This window comes from Argiope bruennichi, chromosome X1, assembly GCF_947563725.1.
Source record: "Argiope bruennichi chromosome X1, qqArgBrue1.1, whole genome shotgun sequence".
Classification (NCBI taxonomy): domain Eukaryota; kingdom Metazoa; phylum Arthropoda; class Arachnida; order Araneae; family Araneidae; genus Argiope; species Argiope bruennichi.
Window position 1 is genome coordinate 135012433 of NC_079162.1, and position 26478 is coordinate 135038910.

A 26478-nucleotide genomic window follows, 5' to 3' on the forward strand; every position below is an offset into this window, starting at 1 on the left:
AATAAGCAAAAGAAATAGTTTGATTTTTAATTCATTTATTTTGAATCTCTCTTGAATCAATATGTCTCCTCTTGTGATATTTTATATGCATATTCAGTGTGAATTGAAATGATTTCTATACCATTTAATTTCATCCAAAATATCTTAATAAATATAATGCATTTGCAGATAGACATCTAATGGTAATAATTTTAATATAAAATTAAAAAATAAATCTCTTCTTGCACATGCATGTTTAATAATAATTATAATGATTTCTATACCGTTTAATGTCATCGAAATATCTTAATAAATATAGTATATCTGCATATAGATATTTTATGGTAGCTTATAAAAGCTTGAGTTCCAAGTCTTATTTTTAATTCTTCACGCTAATTCTTTATTTATAATATCGGAAATACGGAAAACAGCCAAATTTTCATCAATCCCAATTACTTTATACTTGTATTTCTCTGGAAGATTTATTTTCTCCATTTTGAAAAAGAGCAGACGAAAAAGTACGCATTAACCAAACTAAACAACACGTATTGGTTGCAGCAAATACAGCGCATAAAATTCTGTGATTAGAGCACAATTTGCGAACTCCTGCAGTTTTGTAAACAAAAACTAGTCTCTTCCTCTTAAACCTTGTCCCTACGAAAATATTCGGCTTTCAATGGACTCGTCCGTCTCATACACAGCGTGTTGTGCTTTAGATGCTAGTGGGATAAGGGTAGCGATTGAGACGCTAGTCGTTTGTACGTGCGGCTTGTTGTGGATTCGATCATCTACGATATGGGTGGAAGTTGAGACTGATGTATAATCCCTTCATTCAATCATTTAAGTCAAGACTTTTTGATAAATGTACGTAGGTTTTTTTTTCTGAATATGCCAGATTAGTAACCGCCAAAAAAATTCGTGTAATTAAAAACAAACAAACCTTGTATTATAATTAATTAATTCTTTGAAAAATGTTTTTTTTTTTTAAAACTAATTTAGTTTTCACTCAGGTTTGTATTGTTCTAAAAAGTTAAAAGTTGCCAACATGAATAAACATTCCAATATGATCACAGAATTTAAATAGATGTATATGTAATGTAAATGGATTCAACTATTTAGAATATCAATGATGTAGATAATTTTATGATGTACTGTGATATATATATTCTTTTTCTCTAAAAGTAAACATGAAGTTCCAAATTTGACCTGCCTTGGTCATCTTATATCAAATTTTGTAGTGTTGTTTTTTCTTAATTTTTGCCTTTTTCTAAAAAAATAAAATTGAAGTCTTTACGTTATTCACATATTATAACAAAAACGGCTTTCTTCTTTTTCAGAAAAATAATAAAAAATCCTTAGTAGACTAATTGATTTTAGAGTGTCAACTTTCTGAATCTTGCCAATTAGAAGAGATTTTTTTTTTTTTTTTTATAAATTCTTGTATTGTAATTTAGTGTAGTCTAAGTGTACTAATTCAACATAACAGAAGAATGTTACCATTTTAACCAGATTTGCCGTCATTGTAGTTAAATTTAAAAGTATTGGTGAAAAATTGTTTTATACTGTTCTGATATCTTTTAGTCATCAGTTTGGTTTGTTGATATTTATTTTGCACTTTAAACCATTGTATTTTTAGTAATATATTTAAAGCTGTACATTTTTATATTTAACGAAGGAAATAAGATTTCTGCTATCTATATATTTCATATAAATAATTTAGTGGAAATGTGTTTTAAATTCACTGCTGGATACTTTTTCTGAAATCGTCTGATCTGTATTCTTCTCTCCTGATATTTAAACTAGAAAAGTGCTATTTGGTTTTAGAGTGGAAATTATACACATAATGCTTGTGGCACTTAACATGTGTACTAGCTATTTTTTTTAACTATGGTTTTGAAAACAATTTTATTAATTTGTAAGCTGTAGAAACTTAGTAGCTTCATTAAAATATTGAAAATAAGGAATCTGTTTTTGAAGTATAGAAATGAAGTAGAATATGCTGTTCATACTATGGCCTTATAATCTGTAATGGCTGCCGGGCAAACATTTTTAACATAAAAAATATATATATATATATAGTTTTCTGCAATAGTGAGAACCTATTAGCTTTGATATTATAACAAAACAATGAAAATCATTTACAACTGGGCTAAAAATTTCTCTATCCATTCTGATGTTAAAAAATTCAGATTGTTTGGATTGCCAAATCAGCATAGTGATACATAGTCTCTCAGAAATTTTTTTTTTATCATCATGCATTAATGTAAATTACATTTCGCCACAGGCTCATATCCAATTGGTATGACTTCATACCTTCCATTAATGTCTTCATTGAACAATAATTCTCTTGATTGTCTCTCTTATTTTTGTGTTGACTGAGACAATTAACTGAACCTGCGCAAATTATGTGCGATTATTACATTTGCAGATAATCCCAGAATAGAACTTCTTACACTGATGGTTGTGACTTTTCATATGTCTCTTAGAAAAAATATCAAGGTCAAAAATTTTCAGATTGTTTTTTTGATTCAAATTTTTCTACTTGCCAAAAATTACTAAGAAAATAATTATGCCTGAAAAGAGTTAGAATTTGCTGAAATAAGCAACTAATATTAATTGAATTTTTGTTCACATATTATTTCTAAATATTTAAATTTCTTATATATTTTCCAATTTCAGATTTAAAAAAAATGTTTTTCAGTAAAGGGATTATGAGTGGAAAATGTTTGAAATGCCCTATATGAGAACATTAGCTTATCGTCTGAGTACTTTTTAAAAATTATTTTCTTATACAATTTGCCTTTTCATTACACTTTTCTTTGGAAATTTGCATCTTATGAAGCATTTTCAAAACCGTCATTTTTTTTAAAGGTAAACTACTATTTGACATCTAAAAAAGCATAGATAAGCAGATTGTCTAATTTCATTTGCAAATTATTATGATTTCATGTAGTTCCATTTCTTAAAATAATCCAAAACCAAAAAAAAAAAAAAAAAAAAGTGACTTCATGTTAACTTTTATTGCAGAGCAACTTTTCTTTTTCTCTCTGTTGGTTACTTTCACTCATAAAGTTCAGATATTTAAAAAAAAAAAAAAAAAAAAAAAAAGAATCTATTTGCATCTGATTTGAAATTAATGCATTTTTTCTTTTGAGATGCTGTTATTTTTACTCCTGAAACAATAGTGAATTTGTTTATTTATAACTCCAACATAGTGTCTGTTTATACTGTAATTGTTATGTAATTACTAGTAGTGAATTTCCAACTAGACAATTGCCTTGGGTCACTAGATTGAGACAATGCTGCAAGCAGGTTGATTAAAAATACTTTATTTTTAGTTGCTAAAAATAAGTTTTTAAAAATTACAATTTCTGTGGATGATTTAGTATTAGGATAATACTAGCATTTTTCAATTCTGTATGTTTCATTATACTTAATCATTGAAATATTTATATGTCAGCTTCAATAATATTATGTAAAATGTGGATGCCAAGCATTCTGAAAACATAATAGATAAATAAAAACAAATATATACTCACAAGATTAATAAAATATTAATATAAAATAAATCTGTAACATGCTAAACGTATACTGAAATATGAAGTTAAATTGTTCATCTTATTAGAAGAGCAGACTTTGTAATGGGAGTTCCCTAGTGCCACAAAATGCCTATTACTCCATTGGTAATTTTTCAGTAATTTGCAAATGACTAATTTCTTAAAGATTTGCCAATTCTTATCTTTTTTATTTCAAATATCTTTTCTATATGTAGGGTTTTAAATGATTGCTTCACAAAATGGAATCAAATGTGTCACTCAACAGTAATTGAAAATATTTAAACTTTCTTTAATTAGGACATAACTCATTTATTTGTTTATTATAATAAAAATTATTAATTTTCATATGATTAATTATTCTGAAAGTTAATAATTTCATTAATTTTCATTCATGATGAGTTATATAAGCAATTTATAAAAAACTGAGATTTATTATATTTTAATGTTAACTGTTGTGTTAATTTCACATTAAAATCAATAAGCATGTCAGTTTTACTGTTTGTGCTATTAGTCATTAGTTGTTGGAGTTATAGTTATGTTTATGGTAGTAAAATGACCTTTGTTATTGTAATTAGTATGGCTATTTTTACTAGCCAGTTTTCCTCTGTTTAATGACTCAAAATTTAGTTTTCCTCAGACATTCTTCAATGGATTGACATTATACAAGTAGTGACATAGAGCAGGAGAAGCTTATATTTTATCTTTTGAAGCTATTCTCAAGTAGAAACTTGTTTCATCTTATCAATACCAAATTGAAAAATCAAATTGCTAAATTGACAAAAAAAAAAAAAAAAACTTTTTTATAAATGCTAATTACTAGGTATTATGCTACTGGCATTTAAACATTTTTGTGGTGGTTATGTCTAATGTCATAAAATTATTTATGTTTGTCTAGTGCTATAATTTATATTTATTTAACTTGCTATCTTCTTTTGAGAGTGATTTTCATACATTTAACAGTTTAATATAGAATAAAAGATTACTTTGTGTATATTTTAGAATCTAGACTAATTCATTTACTTTTATCAATGCTTCATACCATAGTAATCTTTGATATTTTTCTTTTTATATTTATTATGGTAATCAGATGGCTTGTTATATTTAATTAATTTTTCAATACCATTAATGATACATTTGAAATTCTGTTGTTTTTGAAAAGTTACTGAAACTTCATGATTCCACTTTAGTAGGAATACAGTGCACTATAACTTTGTTTCGACATGCTTTGACTTAGTCAATGGTGTAGCAAGGTTAAGTAGCAATAAGGCACCATACGACTTTTTTCGCTCATAATCATTATCACTGTCTCTCTAAGTGCAAGCAATGCCTGGGCATTTTTTTTTTTTTTTTTGCCTTTTCCTCATATTTTTTTTTAAAATAATGACATCAAGGCACTAAGGTTTTGTCTCCTTGGTACCACCTAAGACTGATTATCACCCAGTTCTTAATAAATTAGATTTTCCCCCCTATGCTCTTAGTCTCCCAACTTTATTAAATATGCTCATATATTGATACCATATCCATTCCAAAAGCTAGGTATCTTATAATAATCTGATATATTTCTATATGTCACAATTAAAAGGCCCATTTTCATTAATTTTGTAAAACAACACATAGAATCTTTTACAATTTTAGTGTATAATAGCTTTTATTTGTGTTTAGGTATGAAATCTTTTATAGAAGTGACTTAGTTCATTTCTTAATTAGATTTTGTGCATTTTTGTGTAATAAGTTTTCTTAATCATTATGTAGTTGTGACATTGAAAATATTTATTATATATTATCATTTATCATTATCATTTAGAAATTTACAGTTTTGAGATTGATCATCATATTGAAAAAATTGTAACTTATAAATTAGTAAGAGTGTCGGGACGATGTTATTTTCTTGTTTCATAATATTAACAATTATTAAATTTATTTTAATAATATTTTTTGAAATAAATGAAATTTTACATTTGATTTCAAATATGACAGAGCAAAGTACTACTATTGAAGAATTCTAATTATCTTAATATTCAATTCATTAAGTTAGACATGGCGAGATTTTTCAGATTCAAAAATTATCTTTTTCCCATGTGTAAAAAAAATTAAATTTTTAAAAAATATATTTGTTGAATAAGTGTGTCTGTAAAAATATAGAATATTCTCTTAAAATTTTAATCTTATATTGATATTTTAGGAAATGTTAATGAAGTTTTTTAAATAATGAAAAATATTTTAAAAATTAATGGGATTTTCAAATTATTGCACTTGAATCTCCTTACTAATTTTGTAGCAAAATATTTTATACCTACATTTAAAAATACATCCATATTTCTTCTTTTTTTTAGAAACAATGTGTATGAAACTTGCCTTTAGAGCTTTATAAAGTAGAATAGTTAAATTTATTTTTCTAATCTTGTTTTGTGTGTGTGTATGGAAATTAACATATAGTGGAAATTTTGAAGAACTGTATGCTTTTCAGTTTCTTTTCTTTTCTTTTTTGTCATATGAATGAATTTCAAAGCAGGACTGTGTGTATCTATATAATTATTTTTAAATTTGTTTTAGTTTTCCAATTGAGTTGCTAAAACATTAATTAAAGAATGATTATGCTTCAGGAAAAATATATTAAATAGGAAACTCATTTTGTAATTTTGTTTATTTATAGTCTAATAATCATGACTAAGAAAGTAACTGGAAATTATAATGCTCGATATCACAAATTAACTAGGACAGATGATGGCTTTGTGGATCTACAGGTAAAATTTCTGAATCTATTTTTCCTGTTATTTTGTACATGATAATGAAACCATGTTGAAATTTAGAAAATCCAAATTTTATTTTGTTTTGTTTTAAGTGAAATCTTATGAAGTATGATCTGAATTACACAAGTTATGAATTTGTTCCCAATATGATCACATTAAAAAAAGCTTTCCTCTATTGATTCACAGTTTCAAAATTTTGTTTTATTAAAATTGAATGGTACAATGAGTATATTTTCTTGTTCATATATTCCAGCTTTATGTTTTTTAGAGTAAACAATATAAAAAATTGGGTGTACCGATTTAAATTGTACTCTCACTGTCATTGAAAATTATGTTAGCTGAATGTTTTGGCTGTTTTTAATTTCCTCGTTTTTGAAGATATTTATGCACATAAAAATAAAATATTTACAATTTTTAAGAGATTACATCCACTTTGTAAATGCTTTCAAGAAAGTGAAATGCTGCTTAAAATTTTACTAAGTTCTTTATTCTAATCATTTTGTGTATTTCATGTTATCTTTTATTTAATATATAAATAATGGGAGCATTCTTTTATTCATTTTTATTAATATGTTTCTATTGTTTTTGTATCAAGCTATTTAAAATATATCCCCCCCTTTGAACAAGATAGCATATATTGAATAGATATGATTGTGAGAAATACTTTTAACAAGTCTAATATTGGTCTTTTTAATTCTGCATGCATGCTGGTCTACCTTTCATCTGCTTTCCGATCTTTAGTATTTTTATATAAAAGTCGTACATTACTTTTCTCAGTCACCTTTGATGAAATAAAATTTTCTATTCATGTATTTAATCATCATGTCTAACAACTTACTTTTGGGTTGCTTACCCAATCAATTAGTTCTTGATCATCAATTTCAACAGGAATTGGGGCTTCAATAAGGTTATTTCATTTAGCTCCTCAAGTAATGAAATCACTATTTCACAATATGTGTGCAATCAATTCTGATTTTATTATTGACAAAGCCATAAGTTTTTTTTTATTGCTTCTCCAACCAATAACATTTTCAGCAAATTCGAGAAAATATTCACTGCAAAATTTTGCATCTGCTGAAGTTCTCCAACTCGCTTCTGCACAATTTTTCTTTGTGCCAGGTATTAAATTGAATCTTAAACAATAATTGAAATTTCATTTGTATGTCTTAAGATTCTCTCAAGAGCTGTCTGTTGTATTTTTTTAAGATCTTTGTTATACTGCGATAGTTTGTTTGTAATGTATGAAATGTCAGATTGAGTTCCAGTTGCCTATTGCCTTTTGATAAGTTTTTGATGGAAAAAGTCTTGAATCCTCATCATAGTTATCTAAACTTGTATAACACCTCTATAATGCTGGGTGTTTTCATTGGCTTACAGTCAATCATATGAAATTTTTCAAATATTTTCTTTATATAATTTCTCTGGGATACGACAATGATTTTTCTTGTCTTCTTGATTTCCAATATTAAAAATATGTTTGAATCCGTTGTTTCTTTCATTTCTATTTCTTACATCACACTGTCAAGAATTTTATTCAACATTTCTATTGAACTTGTGTGTTAGTAAAAAAAAAAAAAAAAAAAAAATCATTTACATATATTCCTATGTGAATAAATTCTTATCTTCTTTTTTGATGTATACTGAAGTATCGGATTTTAATATTTTCAATCCTACTTGAGTTAGAATTTCATTGAATTTGTTGCACCAGCCTGTCTCAGGTTGTGGTAAGACATATATTCCTCTTTTTACTTTTAATCACTTTTTTGTCTTTTAACTTATGGCCTTTTGGTGGTTCCATATATAATTCTTCATTGAACATTCCAATAAAATAAGCAGTAAAAAAATGCAATTGATTTTTTCAATCCTACAATTTTCAAATGGATTCTCATTTCATGACAGGGGATTCACTGAGACTAAAACATTTTTCAAAATCTATGTCTTGTTTCTCTCTACATCCAAATTCAGCTAGCTCAACTTGCCTTGTAAAACTTTCCATCTTCCAGTTCTTTTATTTTATGCACCCATTTTTTTTTGTTTTTTGGGGGGGGGGTCTTTCCACTTCTTTCTGTACAATATGTATTTTGAATGGGTTGATATCTTTGTCTATGGCATCTTTCCATTTGTCTTTATCTTGTGAAAGATTACATCTTCATATGTTTCTGGAGTAATATCATTGTTGGCATACATTTGAAGGCGAAGTTTTCTCTTGTAACAAGCTTGTTTTTATCATTCTGATTCATGTTTTCTTCTTCATTATTTTCTGCAGAATTTGCGCTGTCTATTTATTCTTGAACAACAGGTTTCTGAGTTGTTTGTTCATTTCTTTTTTCGTTTTCAGGATTACCCTATATATACTTAATTTGCATATAATTATTCACTTTCTTTGGCAATTCCTTTAGGTCATATCCATTTTTTTCTCTCATCGATTATCACATTAGATGTTTCATGAATTAATTTTTCTTCTGTAGCATGTATCCTATAAGCTTTTGTTTCCGGAATAGCCAACAAACCTTCTGCAGCGGCCAAACAGGCGATAAATGACTGTTTGTTTCGCCAACTGGCGATAAGCATCAATCATACCTTTGGAAATGAACTTTGCTTTCCAACGGATACTAGTGATTCACTTCCTGCCTTCGCCAGCTGGCTTAGAACTTCTGTCTCGTGCTGGTCGATGGAATTACGGCCAATGTATCATATTCTATATTTGTTAATTTAATTGTTAATTAAAATTTATTTTTGTTATTTACATGGCTGGCAGTTTTCATTAAGTAAAAATGTTTTAATACTTTAATTTAAAGTAAATTTGGCAATGCGTGTTAAACCACGCACCAAACTGGTGACCCGATACTTTCTTTTTTACTTTTCTAAAATTTGCGAAGTCCAGCCTCAAAATTTCTAAAAAATTCTCAAATCAGATTTTAGTAATTGAGCTCTTCAAATTTTTTTAGTACATACCACCCATTATGGGTTATTTTGGATTATTGTGCCGAGAAGGAATACATCAAGGACCAGGTATGTGTTCGAATTTTCTTTTCATTTCTCTGTGATTGGTCAATATTTCATCTCTCCATTATTTTGGCGTAGAAATCTTATTATTTATATTCAGTATTAATTTTCGTGTTATTTTTTTGTATTCGAAGTATTAATTTCTTATTACTTTCGTTTTGGCTACCATGTTTATTATTATGATTCTTAACTCCTAATTTAAAAAAAAAAAAATGTGTATTTAAATAATCAAATTTTTCTGATATTCGTAAATATTGTAAAAATTATTAGTTTTCCACAACGAGAAACCAAAAATGCTTAATTCTGAAAACGAAACTGTCAATGCTGACGCTCCGACAGAGTCGCAGGTGTCCCATCTTTCGGTGAAAATACCACCGCTGTGGAGGAACAATATAAAGTTATGGTTCATCCAAGTAGAAAGCAATTTCGCTCTAGCTAAGATAAGTAACGATCTTACAAAATACAATCATTTGATTGCAACTATTGATCCGGAAACTTTATCTGCGGTAGCTGATATTTTACTCACACCCCCTGACACCAACAAATATGATGCGTTAAAGACTCGACTTATAGCCGAATTTTCCGCTTCGGAAAATGAACAAATCCGTCGACTGCTTTCGGAACTACATTTAGGCGCCGATAAACCATCGCAGTTACTTCGAAAGATGCGCGAACTCGGTGGTGGCACAGGCATAAAAGGCGATTTTCTCAAAACTTTATGGCTGCAAAGACTACCGTCAGAAATGCAGGCAATTTTATCAATAAGTTCTGAACCCCTGGATAATTTGGCCAACATGGCTGACAAAATTGCCGAGGTCCGTATTTCCTCAACAGATAGTAGCGTCTTTGCTGTAAGCCGAAGGGCGGAAAGTAATGCCATGCGGAAAGCTTCCACTCTGGATGAGTTTACTGCACTCCGAAGCGAAATCGCCGCTTTAAGTAAACAGGTACAGCGGCTTTCCCGCGACAGAAGCAGAGGCTCTTTCCATCGGAAAAACAAACAGCGCAGTTTTTCGCGTGGGCGTTCCGGTGATCGTGGGAGAAAATTCTGTTATTATCATGCGCGTTTCGGAGAAAAGGCACTGAAGTGCGTACCGCCATGTTCGTACTCAACTAACGCGGATCAGGGAAACTCGCAATAGCGGCTGTCGATCAACCTACATCGGCGGCAGCCGCGCAATCGTATCGTTTGCATGTTTTTGATAAAGAGATCCCATTTCAAATTTTTGATAGATTCTGGCTCTGATGTTTCATACATACCACTCAATAAAAACCAAAAAAATCTAAAACCTGATTCTCTGCAACTTTTTGCAGCTAACAACTCCAAAATTTATACTTATGGATCTAAATTATTAAATGTGGACTTAGGTCTCAGGCGAAATTTTCCATGGAAATTTTTAATTGCTAATGTGCCTGTTCCAATAATAGGGGCGGATTTTTTACAAACCTTTGACCTATTAATAGATCTCAAAGGACGCAAACTTATTGATAATGTAACTAAATTTACCCAACCCGGAATAATTTCAAAATCAACAAATTATGCATCTCTAAAACTTATTTCTGGTGAATCAATATACCATAAAATTTTGGAAGAATTCCCAGAATTAACAAAATTAACATTTGGGTTAAAACCTGTTAAACATAATACGGTGCATTTTATTGAAACAACCGGTCCGCCTTTCCATAGTAAACCTAGAAGGCTAAATCCAGAAATGTATGACGCCGTCAAAAAAGAATTTCAGTTCATGATGGACCAAGGCATATGCCGGCCATCAAAATCACCTTGGTCATCTCCCCTTCATGTCGTTACCAAAAGCTCAGGCAGCATTGGACCTGTGGGTGACTATAGGAGATTAAATGCCTGTACGGTACCGGACCGTTATCCCATAACCCATATCCAGGATTTTTCCAATGCACTCCACGGAAAAAATATTTTTTCGAAACTTGATATAGTCCGTGCTTATTTTCACATACCAGTCCATCCGGATCATATACAAAAAACAGCAGTTTGTACACCATTTGGACTGTTTGAATTCCCATTCTTAAATTTTGGGCTCTGTGGGGCAGCACAAACTTTTCAGCGATTCATGAATGAAATCCTGGGAGACATTAAATTTTGCTATGTCTATTTGGATGATATTTTAATATTTAGTTCCAGTCAAGAAGAGCATAAAGCTCATTTACGAATCGTACTAGAGAGACTAAATACATATGGACTAACCATAAATGTTTCAAAATGCATATTTGGCGTCTCAGAAATTCCTTTCTTAGGTCATTTAATTACTAGTTCGGGAACTAAACCTTTACCCGATAAAGTTGAACCGATTCTTAAGTATCCATAACCAAAAACAGTTAAAGATCTTCAAAGATTTTTAGATTTTTTAAATTTCTTCCTTAGATTTTTACCGAATATAGTAAAACATCAGGTACATTTAACTTCGTATTTAAAAGGAGCTAAAAAGAATGATAAAACGAAATTGGACTGGTCAGATAAAGCGGAAGAAGAATTCCAAAATTGTAAACAATTAATTGCAAATGCTGTTTTGTTGGCACATCCAAAACCAGATGCCACATTAATTTTAGAAGTCGACGCTTCAGACTTTGCAATCGGAGGGACATTGTCTCAATTAGTTGATGAAGAATTGCAACCACTCGCATTCTTTTCTCGGAAACTCTCCCCAGCAGAAAGAAACTATAGCACTTACGACAGAGAGTTATTAGCAGCTTATGCTGCCATCAAAAACTTTAGGCATATGCTTGAAGCTAGAAATTTCTCTTTGTTTACGGATCATAAGCCGTTAACTTACGCTTTCCAACAACGCTTGGACAAATGCTCTCCGAGACAGGCTAGACAATTAGATTTTATATCTCAGTTTACCACCGATATTCGCCACATAAAAGGCTCTGAGAATATATTAGCAGATGCACTTTCGAGGATAAACGCAATAAACATGCCAAATCCCATAGATTATAACGAAATTGCACAAGCACAACAAATTGATTCCGAATTAAAAAATTTAATCGATAATTCTGAAACATTACAATTTAAAAGAATTGCTTTTCCAAATTGCGAAACTCCCATTTATTGTGATGTATCAACAGGTACAGCTCGACCTTATATTTCTGAATCATTTCGTCAACAAATTTTTGCATCATTATATAATTTATCTCATCCTAGCATTCGCAGCACTTCAAAATTAATTCGATCGCGTTTTATTTGGCCTTCCATTCGAAAAGATTGTAACAATTGGGCTAAACATTGCATCCCGTGTCAAAAATCGAAAGTAATTCGCCATACTAAGACCCCAGTAGGAAAATTTGTAGACCAATCACAGAGGTTCGAACATGTGCACCTGGACCTTGTTGGCCCTCTACCTCCTTCTCAAGGAAACTACTACTGTTTAACAATGATAGATAGGTTCACGAGATGGCCAGAAGCCGTACCAATTCCAGACATGACAGCACAGACAGTAGCACAAAATTTTTTTAAGCACTGGATAGCCAGATTTGGTTGTCCTGCAAGAATTACTACTGACCAAGGCAGACAGTTTGAGAGTGATTTGTTCCGTGCTCTCTCTCAGCTACTAGGAATTAAAAGGATCAGATCTTCTCCTTATCATCCTCAGGCCAATGGCTTGATCGAAGAGTTCCACCGCCCATTAAAGGCAGCTTTGAAAGCCTACAACACAGATCAGTGGTCTGCAGCACTGCCCACCTTGTTACTAGGATTCCGGTCCGTCTTCAAAGAGGATCTGCAAGCGACGACAGCTGAGCTGGTATATGGCAAGTCTCTGCGACTACCAGGAGAATTTTTCGATCCAACACCTGGAGACGCATCACCCAAGCAACTCGTGGAGGACTTAAAACGTCATTTTGCAACGATGAGACCAGTTCCAACGTCCTGTCATGGCCAAAGAACAATCTTTGTACATCCTCACCTCAACGAGTGTTCACATGTATTTGTGAGACATGACGGTGTACGCAAACCCCTACAAGCACCATATGATGGACCGTACAAAGTTCTTGTCAGGCGACAAAAAACGTTTGATCTCGAGATCAAGGGAGCTTCCCATACCATCTCTATAGACCGTCTGAAACCTGCTGCAAGAAGCAAGTTCTACTACTGAGTGCACCAAGACACTTCCAGCTAAGGCATCCATCGTCGTTCCAGCAAGACAAACAACTCGCACAGGGCGACAAGTTCGACCCCCACGTCGTTATGTCCATTTCCAATGAGACTGCGGAGGGAGTGTGCAGCGGCCAAACAGGCGATAAATGACTGTTTGTTTCGCCAACTGGCGATAAGCATCAATCATACCTTTGGAGATGAACTTTGCTCTCCAACGGATAACGAGTGATTCACTTCCTGCCTTCGCCAGCTGGCTTAGAACTTCTGTCTCGTGCTGGTCGATGGAATTACGGCCAATGTATCATATTCTATATTTGTTAATTTAATTTGTAATTAAAATTTATTTTTGTTATTTACATGGCTGGCAGTTTTCATTAAGTAAAAATGTTTTAATACTTTAATTTAAAGTAAATTTGGCAATGCGTGTTAAACCACGCACCAAACTTCCTTTCTTTGATTTTGGCTGCAATTTATCTTCTGCTTGTAAGTACTTCATAGAATGCAGCATATTCAAATGGTTTTAGATTTCATACAGAGACTGTCTTTACATTCTGCAGTTCCTTGGGGGCCATAATTTTATTTTTAGTTGGCGCTATATTATGCATGCACTGTGCTAATGCAATAGCTTCAGTCCAAAGATTGAGAGGGAGCCCACTGTCTATCAAAAAAGTTCTTGCTTTCTTTAGTAAAATTCTGTTGGCCCTTTCGACAGTTTCATTACTCTTTGATGAATAACAGGCTGTGTCTTCGTGCTTTATTCCTTTTTCTAATTGCTTCACAATACTATTAATAAATTCTGATCCATTTTCGCTCCTATTTATTCTTATTACCATTGAATTCAGTTCATTTCCCGTCTTATTTATTAATTTTCCTTTATCCTTGTACCTTCATTGATACGGGGATCATAAACCTTTTGATGGCATCGTGTTAGCGTTACAGGGGAAAGGGTGGTTGTGGTGCAGTAGCTCCTGAGAGTAAGGATCCCTGAGCACCCGAGGACAGAAATCTGACTTCTAGCTCTTATGATGACACACACACTCGCTTACACAACCTCATTTTACAGGAGGGCACTTTTAGAACTCACAGGTAGAACACAGGAGGAAGAACAACCATGCCCGAACCAGGACTCTAACGTGGGATGCCCCTAGGCCCTAGACACGCTACCCCTAAGCCAGGACGCCGGCCACAAATATTTTAAATATTTAAAATTGATGTGGTCTAATCTACTGTACGAAATTTTATATGTATTTTCATTGACTTTAAAATTAGATTCATTTCCTGTTTCAGTTTTTCTTGTAATCAAATTTATGATGAAAATATTTTCCTTCAGGCTTCCTCTCACCATCTCAATTATATATAAATGCTCCCCTCTCATTCATTGCAACTTCATTCGCGCTTTTCGCTATATTTGATACTGATAAAAATTACATTTTAGCTTTAAATACATAAAATCTTCCTTTAATTGGTATATTCTGAAGTTTCATCCATTGTGCTTGTTTTCAACTTGTCTTGACACACGGATTCAGTACTTCTACCTTCCTCAGCAATAATGATAATTTTATTTTATACTTTTTTGTTTTCTATCTAAGTTTCATCTAGTATCGTGGAAAAAGTGAAAGCAGAATTCCAATACGATTCAGTTAGTATATCATCTGTGCATTTTTCATATAAGGTGAAGGCAAAATATTTTCTGCCAGACTCTTCTTTAGAAACTTTATTTTTGTATCTACCATAACTTCTTGAATAAAATCTACTTCTTCTAGGATGTTTTTTCTTATGAAAACTTGTATTTTTTTAATTTTTTCTAAACCGGCAATCTTTTTACGAATGTCCAGGCTTGTTACAGATGTATCAAGACTTAATTTTACCTCTATCGGTAGTCATATATACTTTTAAATTTTCATTTTTCCTTTCGACACTTTTCTTTTCAAAATTCAATAGAGTTTGTGCCATATCAACTAATGATATGTCTTTATTAATCGAAACAGGTAAAAAATTGCCTCAAGGTTTCCGGTAAACCTACTACAATATATTGAACTAGTTCTGTTTCTATTATAATTTTGCTCAATTCATTCATTTGGTAGCATATTCCCTGGGCTCTTGTTAAGTACTCATCAACACTTTCACTGTAATTTTTTCAAACTAGTGAGATCTAATAATATAATCCTATATTTTTATCTATCGTAGCATATTTTAATCTCACTTTAAATATCTTTTGCCTTTTTTATTCTTTTATAAACAATGGCCTGCGCCGCCGTCAAACAAGAAACAATGATTCTGTGTGTCTCATTATTGTCTCGACCACGTTTTATATTTCCAAATTCTGCCTCGCCATTTTCATTTTCCCCAGGTTCATCATTTCTATTACTTTTTCAAAAAAAAAAAAAAAAAAAAAAAAAAAAAAATTAGCATCTAACAGAACCTTAATTTTCATTCTCCATATTCTCTAATTCAATTAATTTACAGGCACAATATGAGAAAAGTTAATGGCATTCATCTTACTTTCGGCTGTTAGGCCCAATGAAATACTTCCATGAAATTTATTTACAAGATACTTCAATAAAACAATTGACTTCTCTTACCAGTTGTAGGCGTGGGTTATATTTATTGAAGAACAGTTCACTCTCGGCTCTCGAGCAGTCAGTTGTGTCCGCTGAACTCCTCGGGAAGGCCGCTTTTTGGCTAAGTTTTTATCGGATTCTACTTAAAACTTTAAAAATTTATTCAGTCGTTTCTTTTTAAAGAAATACTTTGTGTTTTTTTTTGCTACGTTATTTTAATCTTTGTAATATTGTTTTATGTGTTTTATAGTAAAGATATTGCATGCTTTTCTTTTAGAGTTATTTTTAACATCTGCTTTTTCATGTCTGAGGAATATTTTATTAGTAAATTGCTTCTGGAGAATTCTGCCTATGACTTGAATTCTACATTCCTGAAAGATCTCACTATGAAATATACATGAACTCCGAGGTGACGCCCGCAGGCGATGCGTTTGCTTTCTATGTTTCGTTCTACAGGCTGTGTGAAATGGAATGTGGAGTAATATCGCATTGCAGGGGATATGTCATGCATCTGATTCAACTGGGAATTGCTCTTTTCTACTGTAAATCAACTGCTGTCTTGAGAAATGCCCTCTGCTCATCTAAGTGCTTACTGATGAAAACTGCTTCAATTACTTTGCTAAACAAAGTATGATGCTGAAGAATTTACAAGGCTGTTTTTAAAACCAGAGGTATTTCATAGGGTAATAAAAGCTTATTAATAAGCAAAAACTATTACCAGCTAAAGTGCAATTCCCACTCGCACTGAAACACCTTTGCAAAAACAGATACGATATAAAATGAAATCACCAAACATTAAACTTATTCAAACTCAGAAAGCCATATACATATATAAAATATAATGTAAGAGATACGCTACGTGCTGAAAACTATCCAAAAGTAGAAGAATGCCTCAAAATTATTATGCCACTTAACTCTTTTGGGTAGATGGTTTAAAAACTCCCATCTTTTGCTTAGCTTTTTATGGATGGTGGGATATAATTAAACCCACCTTGAAAAATTGAAATTAACCCATAGTCATACAGTTTAATATTTTATTTAAAGTTTTCAATTCAGTTTTCAGTGCTATGCACCAACTTTAAATGCGTAAATAAGTGAAAAAAATACATAAATCAAAACGCATCAATAAATTGTATGTGCTGTTGTGATTAAGATTGGTCCACTGTGTGATGCAGTGACTTTTTCTCGTTTATAATGGTATGTGTTGTTTTATTATGAGTGAATAAATTATTTTTAAAAAAGCATGTTATCTGATGTTTTATACTAATTTTGAACCTGTGAAATGGTGGGATTATGTATGTCTTGAACTGTAAAAAAGGACTTGCTAAAATGTTATGATTTTTTCCTTATTTTTCAGTAATGCTTTATGTTAAGTAATCGAAATGAGTGTTTGAATGGTCCCCCCTACCATTATTTTATAATAAAAAATTCAGTCATACTAGGGTTTTTATTATAGGTTATATTTTATTCAAATTCCGAAAAAAATTGATCCACACTTTTCTTAGAACAAAATCATGAATCTCATATGTTGAATAATCAAACCAACATCTTTAACATGATCACATTTCTTAGTTAAAAAACCATTTTTAATTTGAATGTGAATAATATTTCATGTTATTTAGCAGAATTTCGATTTTTCTCAAACTATTGACTTTTTAAAAATTTTTAACATTTCTTGCGACACTAGGTGGGGCAATACTTTTTCAGATACTAAACTTTTAAAACCTGTTTCGATCAAGTGATTTCAATGTGAAGCTACCTTTTAATTCATCTAATAATTTAATATCATAATTCGTCTTAATTATGTGGTATTACTAGTAATTTATAATTAAAACCACTATTATATTTTTGTAAGTTTACATTTTTTTGTGACTTTTATGATAAAATGTAATTTGTTTTGTAATGCAGTCCATTTTTCTAAAAAATAATTCAATTTGTCTTTTCATTTCATTTGCTGGTTTCAAAGGATAGGAATAACTTAGTCTGTTTTCTATATTTTTAGAGAATAAATTAATGTGCAGGCTGCATTATTATATTTATTTTTGATATAATAAGATAAGGTCATTCAATGAATAAAAAAAAAAGCCTTGTTTAATTTGTTACAGTTTTTATTTCACTTGTTAAACTTAAATTTGAGTAACAATAGCCTCAATTAAAAATTATCCCTCTTTATCTCAAAAAGAGTCCTTTATTTATATAATTATGATATGTATTAAATTATTTTTAACAAAAGAATATTTCATTTTATTTTATTGATTTTATTCACAATGATTTTTTGCATTCATTTATAACATTATGCATTGATTCTTTTGTATTTCATATCATAAACTGATTCATAGTGATCAATTCTGCTTTCATTAGATACTGATGAGCTGTACTCGTTTGTTAATATACTTTATAATTTACTTGGTAAAAGTAAGTTTATTTTTCTTTGTTGCACTTGCTTCATGAATGCTTCACGAACTGACACACACTGTGTAAAGCACTGTGATTTTATATTGAAAAGTAGTTTTTTTAATGCAATGCACAATTATTGATAAAAATTCGTTCTTGGAGGTTAGGTTCCATCCTATCACCTTTGTACCAATATATCAAAACTTTATTTTCGAACAAACAAATCTTGTTGAAAAGTAAGATTATTTGTTAGTCTTATGTAAATTATTTTTGTGTAATTAATCATAATTTTTTTCTTAACCACAGTGCTTTAGACTGCTGAGATATGGGTTATCAACCTCCTTACAATAGGCATATGACTTTTTCAAAACCACGAATTAGAAAAACGACTGTTATTATATTGCAATTATATTTACTGCAGAAAATTTCATATGTCACAACAAAATAATAATAAATTTAGGTTAAATTTTTATTCGAATAGTCCTAATAATAAATAGCATAATATTTTTTTTTTTTTTTTTAAATCTGTTACTTAAAATCCTTAAAAGATTAAAATGTGTACTTACTACCCTTAATGATCAGCTGTGGTTCTTCAATTCCCTATCAACTTCTCCTAATCAACTTCCTATAGGTGAAATATACAATTTTGTGGATTTTCATGTATTAAATAATTTAATAAAATTCATCAATGGAATTTAATATTAAAATATTTATTTGATCATATTTTAAAATAAATAAACAAATAATAATACCATGATTTGTACTTCTTTGCTATAAATAGAATTTGAATGCATAGATTTGATTTCTTCATGATTTTTTGAACATTCAAAAATTTTTTTGAACATACTGCTTATAATTTGTACTGTATTCTGAATAGGTACAGAATGGAAATTTATTTTAATTTTTTTGTTACTCTATTCTAAATAAAGATGACAAACTGTTATGGTGAGCTATTAGATGCTGTTTCTTTTTACTTAAAAATTCGACAAAATTGATCTCGTCCCAGAAATTGATTACAAATTACACTTATTATGTCATGAATATATTTTCGCCTAATGTATACTTTTATTTTTCAGTATCAGAAGCAAAAGTCGAAAATGCCATGGGGAGGAATTATTTTAGCAATTTTCCTGTTCATTGCTGGCAGCTTATTAATCACTTTTGCTTCTCTATTATTTGCTGGGCACTTTGATGGACAAGTAAGTGTTGATTCTATAGTAATGAAAATAAAACTTCATCTCATGTTTAATTCCTTTGTAAAATCAAGATCAAAGGAATAAAAATGATAATTCTTGTTAAAAATCTGGAAATTCTTTGCATTTATTATGGTATGTATATACATGTTGATTGAATTGATGGGATTTGCAGAATTGCTGGTAGTAATGTGCCTCGAAGAGCCATCAACAATAGCTTTTTTTTTTCTGTGTATGAAATAAAATGAATATTTATTACATAGATACGGTTTAGTCGTAGAAATATGAAAGCATAAGCGAAATTATAAAATAGCAAATGAGAGAAGACGGTGGAAGATACAAAAGTCCGAATGTAGCTTTGGATCTGATGTAATTGTTGGCGGGATGCCAAATCTAGGCTATGGAAAATTTTGCCTTGCTACTTTTAAAATTAGAGAATAGCAGCATTTCGCAAAAAAGATGTTTTAGAAGAATGATAATTATATATGGAACCATTCGATTCGTTAATACCAAATTTATTGTGAAATAATCTAAATGGATCAATTTTTTTCCCCTCAGTTTATTGGAAATTGATTTAATTTTACCTCAGTTATCATCAAGTTGCTATGTCGAATTATCCACCAAATTAAAATTTCTATCGGTATCTTAGAATTTTTTTTCTTTGTTAGGACTGTAGACATATTATGAACAGTTGCTTCTGTAGAATTACTCAAGCAATTGTTTGAGATGGATACCCGATGATATATACTCAGTAAATCTGAAAAGCTGTACTATGTTTCCACACGTTTGAGAATCAAATGTTATTTTTAGAATTGTAGAAGTTAATTTTTTAAATAAATATGTGCATGGGAAAGAAATATGAAAAAGGTTTCAATAGATTTGCTTCTACTGATATTGGAAATATTTCATTAATTTTTTTTGTTTGTGTTGATTCGTTTCTGATGCCTTTATTAAGCACACATCTCCTTTTCCAGCTCCTTTGCGGTTGAATGGTTTGGCCTTTTTCTTTGGTAGAATTATTCAGCTTTTTTACTGATTCTTTAATCATATTTCAAAGTTATTTCTAGTTTTAGAATTAATTTTATTAATCGCCAATATGTAATTTAAAATACTAACATCCTCAAACATCAAAAGATAAAACAGAGCCAAGAATATTTTCATCCATGCTCTCTTCTTTAGAAATGTGATCTTTTTATTTGGAGAAAACTGAAACTTTTGAAGCTCTTCCTGATTTCAAGTTTGTCTTCATTGGAAATATCGGACTGATCAGAATCCTTTACTCCTTTTTTTCATAAGATACTTAGCAACTGTATCTAAAACGTTAAAATACTATTGGATGTGATGATGATATAAGAACTGAAGAAATTACAACACCATTCAGCACAAAAACTGATAATCAGATTACTTATATCTCTCTCTCTATATATATAATGTTACAAACCTGTAATTTTGCCTCCCAGTGCGAATAGTGTCATCATAAGAAAGACCGTTTTACAGTCATCTGTATTGGATGCTGTTGGATACCGAGTCAGTGATCCAGAGCTTGGCGCCTTGGCGACGAATTTGGCAACTTTGATGAGTTACAAAATGGATAATACTCGAAACTTTGAGAATTTTGTCAATCCGTCCATTAGGAATCGAGATACGCCTGATTGGTCGAGAAGCCCCGCCTCTCGGAACTATAAAAGACCGGGACTCTCAAGCTGCAATGTAGTGAGTAGGCAGCTAAAGCGAGAAGAGACAGCGAGAAGTGCAGCCGTTTGGAGAGACGGTAGAACGAAGCTCCCAGGATCACCACTCCTGCTGGATTCTGTCTAGCCACTTCGTGTGCTGTGGACAATTACCATTTGTGGGCTACTGTCTGCTGTCCTGTGTCCGTCTCGGCTGTAAATATTTGTCGTCTTTGTGTACTCTTGTTCTTCGAGTAAATAAACGTCGTTGTGTTCTACTGAAGCCTGCTGAATGTGTGTGTATATATATATATATATAGTGTGTGTGTGTGTGTTTAATGATATTTTACTCTCAATTTAAACCAAATTAATTTCCAAAGCTTTATCTTAATTTAGCCCATAGTAAAATATTCTCTTATTTCCTGATCTAATTCCACTTTCTTTTTAATTAATTCCTTTGTAAAAATAATGCGCCATCAGTACTACGTATCAAATGAAAGTGATCCCTTCGGTGCCCTTGCCAAGGTGTCAAAGATCAACACGTGTATTCAATTGGTGCGTGGCCGGAAATCCTATGTTATATAAGACTAGTGATCATTTATTTCGTCCTTTCCCATCTTTCTTACTTCTGCTTTTGCGCCGCGCTGCGCCTTCTTGTAAAGAAACCATGCCTGTCTCCCGAGAGAGAATAAAACGAAATTAAAAATACAAAGTCTCTTCACTGCTCGTCTATGTCTTCAAACCTGCATTCTGCTTCAACCAAAATAAAGTTACATATTATTTAGTCGGCAAGGATAGTTTCCTGTGATGCCTCCGCAGCTTGCCGTTGTTCGTTGCATTGCACCTCCGCAACTTGCTGTTCTCCAAAGATGTTCCGTGCTGGTTCGGCCACTTGCTTGCTGACTCACCTCCTGTGGCATAGCGTCTTCAGATCCGACCACGTCGCTGAAATTCTATGAGTGACGAGGCTTCCGTTTTTGTTACCGCATCATCGTTACTCCTGCCGCATTAATCTGACATTCCTGTTCTGCAGTTCAATACCCTTATGTTTGTGCTGCTTATCTTCAGGAAGTTCCAACCTGTGCCATGATTCATCAAAAAGTTATTAGTGTTAAAAAAAAAAAGCCTCCATCAACGGACGAAATTCAAAATTTATATTCTGTACTTTTGATTTGATTTTAAATTGCATATATCTATTATATTATAATTGAAAATAATCTCTTTATATTATTATTCAAAATATTATGAGTTTTAATTTAAAATATTATGATATTTCTTAAATTTTTTCAAATCTATTATTTAAAAATTATGCATACAGACCTTGTGAATGATAAAAGTAACATACCAAGATTCTTATATACTTAATAATTAATGGCACATGATAATTAGACTAAGGTAGTAAATACCTCAGGGGAAATTTTTACACCCCATACAGTTATTCAGCTGCCCTCTATTATCACTGTGTCCATATACTTGTTTTTTACAAAATACAAATGTTTTTTTTTCTTTCAAGTACCAAGTATTTTTTATATTACATATTTTTTTTCTTCTTTTTTCTCCAAATACTATAAGAGTATTTTGAATCTTGTGTTTGTTACATTCATTCACAAGTGTTTTGTTTGAAATTTTTGAATTTTACAATTATTATTATCATTTCTAACTGATTTATTTGAAATACATGCATGTTACATTTATTTACATTTCCAAAAGTTTTATATGAAATCATTCAATTTTACAAGTATTATTTTCCTATCCAAGTTTTTAGTTAGATATTTTTTTAGAAAGATATTTTTGAATCATATATTTATGGTTTCAATTCCAAGTATTTAATATGAAATATTTCAATTGTGCAAGCATTATTTTCATATCCATGTTTTTTACCTGAAGTTTTGAATCTTGTGTTTTTATTTATAGCTAAAATATTTTACATAAAGTCATAAATTATAATGATATTTCATTTGGGTTAAATCAAAACAATATTGATATTGTATTTAATAATTTAATACTTTATTTCTAATTTAATAATTTAGTTGAGTCAGACTTTTTAGCATTTTTGAATAATACAGGCAAAAATATATATTAAAAAAATAGACTATCTTCATTAAATTAAGTTCATCAATTGAGTTTTTACAGAAAAATGGTCAAAATAACTTTGTGCAATATGCTGTTTAATATATTAATATTTTGTTATTACTGTTGATAATTAAGTTTATATAATATTTTCACAATTATAATTCTTAGTCGTTTTATGCTTCTAATATAAAATGATAAATGGGATGTCTGTATTAAATTTGTATAATGTAAAGGCAAAGGAAACTGAGGTGTTCATTTTCAATATACTTTTAAATTAAACTTAATCAAACACCACTATAAGGTATGGCTGTGTGTCGAGGGCCCCTATGCACTTCCACGTCTTGCGGTGGTGGTTTTGGGGGGAATTGTAATGATATTTTAAACTTTTAATTTAAACCAAATTAATTTCCAAAGCTTTATCATAATTTAGCCCATAGTAAAATATTCTCTTATTTCCTGATCTAATTCCATTTTTGATTTAATTAATTCCTTTGTAAAAATAATGCACCATCAGTACTACGTATCAAATGAAAGTGATCCCTTCGGTGCCCTTGCCAAGGTGTCAAAGGTCAACACGCGTATTCAATTGGCGAGTGGCCGGAAATCCCATGTTATATAAGACTAGTGATCATTAGTTTCGTCCTTTCCCCTCTTTTTTACTTCTGATTTTGCGCCGCGCTGCGCCTTCTTGTAAAGAAACCATGCCTGTCTCCCGAGAGAGAATAAAACGAAATTAAAAATACAAAGTCTCTTCACTGCTCGTCTATGTCTTCAAACATTTAAATCCAAATTAATTTCTAAAGCCTTTATTTTAATTTAGCCCATAGTAATTTCATTCTCTTATTTCCTTATCCAATTCCACTTTCACAACTTAATTAATTCAAAAGAAGCTTTATAAAATTTCTGAATCGGCTAAACGCCGACACATTCAGACGCTCCACGTAAAGGGCTAGAAAAATGTCCAATAAGCAGATTCTTTTTAAAAGATCCCTGTGTCTCCCTTACTTGTGATTGACATGCGTCCGAAATCCCTATCAGAATTTTAATAATATATTAGCACTATGAAAAAATATTTTCCCTATCAACATCTCATGTTATATAAAACGAGGGATAATTTATTTCTCTCTTCTTCATCACTTCTGCTTTTGTGCCGCGCAGAGAGCGGACGTGTCTTGTTCGCGCCTTATTGTAAATAATCATGCTTGGTTCCCGGGAGAGAATAAAATGAACTTAAAAGTACAAAGGCTCTTCACTGCTTGTCGCACCTGCATTCTGCTTCACATTAAATAATGCTTACACGCACGCACACACACACGAACACATTTAAAGAATGAAATTTTTATTCATTAAAATTAAGGGATTTTACCTCTACAGCAAGAAATTTCCGTTTCCACAACAAAAGAGTATCGCCTCTCCTGAAATAAAAGGGAATTATCGCCTCCACTTTCATTAATTGAAATGCACGAGAGAAATTCCTTTTTTAATAATAGTGACTATTGAGCAATGTTACCAGTGTGGAACATGAGTTTAATGAATTATGGCGAATACATTTTTAATGATATTATTATTATATCATATGGGTTTTTAGTTTGTGGTCATTTTATGATAATGTATTGATTAAAAAGAATTTTTTTTGAATTGTTTTAGAGTTTCACATCAATTTTTATGTTGTGTATAATTTAAAATGTAAGAAAAGGCATATCTACGATTTTTATTTTCTACATCGAGCGTTTTATATTTGAAACGTGATTTTTATATTTAAAAATAAAGCTTTTTTCAGTTATAAATAAACATTTTAAAAATAAATATGAGTAATATTTGTAATTTTAAATTAATGTTCATTTCTGTGTTGGGAACGCTGACTTGTGAACAGTTGAGTTCGCTTGCGTGATGCATTTTTGTAAGTATTCTGATATTCGGATGAAATTTTATTGGGTAGGAGTGGAAAACGAATTTGGAATTTTCTAGGTTGGGTGAATGCATCGTTATATTTGTTGCTTTCTATATAGTGTTTTTCCTTGACTGATTGTGAACTTCATCTGGTATTCCATTTCATTCTGAAATCGCACTCATTCCTTTAATCTGGCTCTGACCCTACATAGTTTGCATGCCTTATTTAATAAGTGATGTTTATCACATTTTAAAATGAAAGAATATCAGTTTCCTTTTCATTTATTTTGCTTTGTATATTTCTGTTAAGGTATAACTTTTATAAATTCTATTTGGTGTTGCTAGTTCAGTTTTCACTTCTTGAGCTGTTTATATTGTTGTTAATTAGTATTCTTTATGGATATGTTCTTCATTGTTTAAAATTGTTGTTAAATTAGAAATTTTGATTAAATACATGTTTTTACGTATTTTTTATAGCACACGGAAGGAGCCTGGCCGTTACTTATTCTTGGAATTTTGATGTTTATACCAGGCGTATATCATGTGAGAATAGCTTATCTTGCTTATCGTGGATATCCTGGTTATGTTTTCGATGACATACCTGATTTTGAATAGTTAAAAAACACTGTTTTGGTTTATTTTATATTTATTAAATTTCATTTTAGTTGCCTTTGTACCGGAAATGTGGGCTTTTATATTAAAAATGTTTTTTTGCAAGTTATAGATTTTATAAATGTTTATAGAGTTTTTGTCCAGAAATGTCTTTTATTGATTTAAAATTATCCATTTAAAATTATGATTTATCTATTTTTTAAAATTTTATTTTTTTAAGACTTAATATTTTCTCAATAGTAAAACTATTTTGTTGAGAGCTGTGATATTTTTTCATTGATGTCTAAGTATCAATTATCAAGTTATGTGCATATTTCAAGAATTTTAAATATTAAATACTCTATTTGAGTACTAAGCATACTAAATTTAATGCTTGTCAAGTTTCTAAATTGTACTACATTTTAAAATAAGCTTCTAGGTCGACTTTTGTTCTTGACTAGTCATTTAATGTGTAACATGTGCTTGTTGTTGTGCTTGTCATTTTCTAAACATAATTTACCATAGATTGAGTACATTAATTTTTTTCACTTTTTTGGTTGGTAATTGTAATTTTTCAAAAGTTATATTGTGCCTTTCATAAGGATTCCAACTTACTGGAATTTAGAATAAAATATTTTTGTAAAATTTTCAGTTTGTAAATTAATATAGCATAAGATTTTGTATC

The 26478-nt window shown here is 30.7% G+C and overlaps 1 protein-coding gene across 2 annotated transcripts; it reads left to right on the plus strand.

The window, feature by feature from the left end:
- Positions 1–683: 683 nt before the first annotated feature.
- LOC129958116 (transmembrane protein 230-like) lies at positions 684–26478 on the plus strand. 2 transcript variants are annotated; one of them, XM_056070312.1, is made up of 5 exons: positions 684–843; positions 6190–6280; positions 9235–9298; positions 19453–19575; positions 25680–26478. In XM_056070312.1, exons 2-5 carry the CDS (start codon positions 6258–6260, stop codon positions 25815–25817), a joined length of 348 nt encoding a protein of 115 aa, XP_055926287.1. In that variant the 5' UTR covers positions 684–843; positions 6190–6257; the 3' UTR covers positions 25818–26478. The 2 variants fall into 2 exon arrangements, with proteins under 2 accessions (XP_055926287.1, XP_055926288.1); XM_056070313.1 differs by lacking the exon at positions 9235–9298.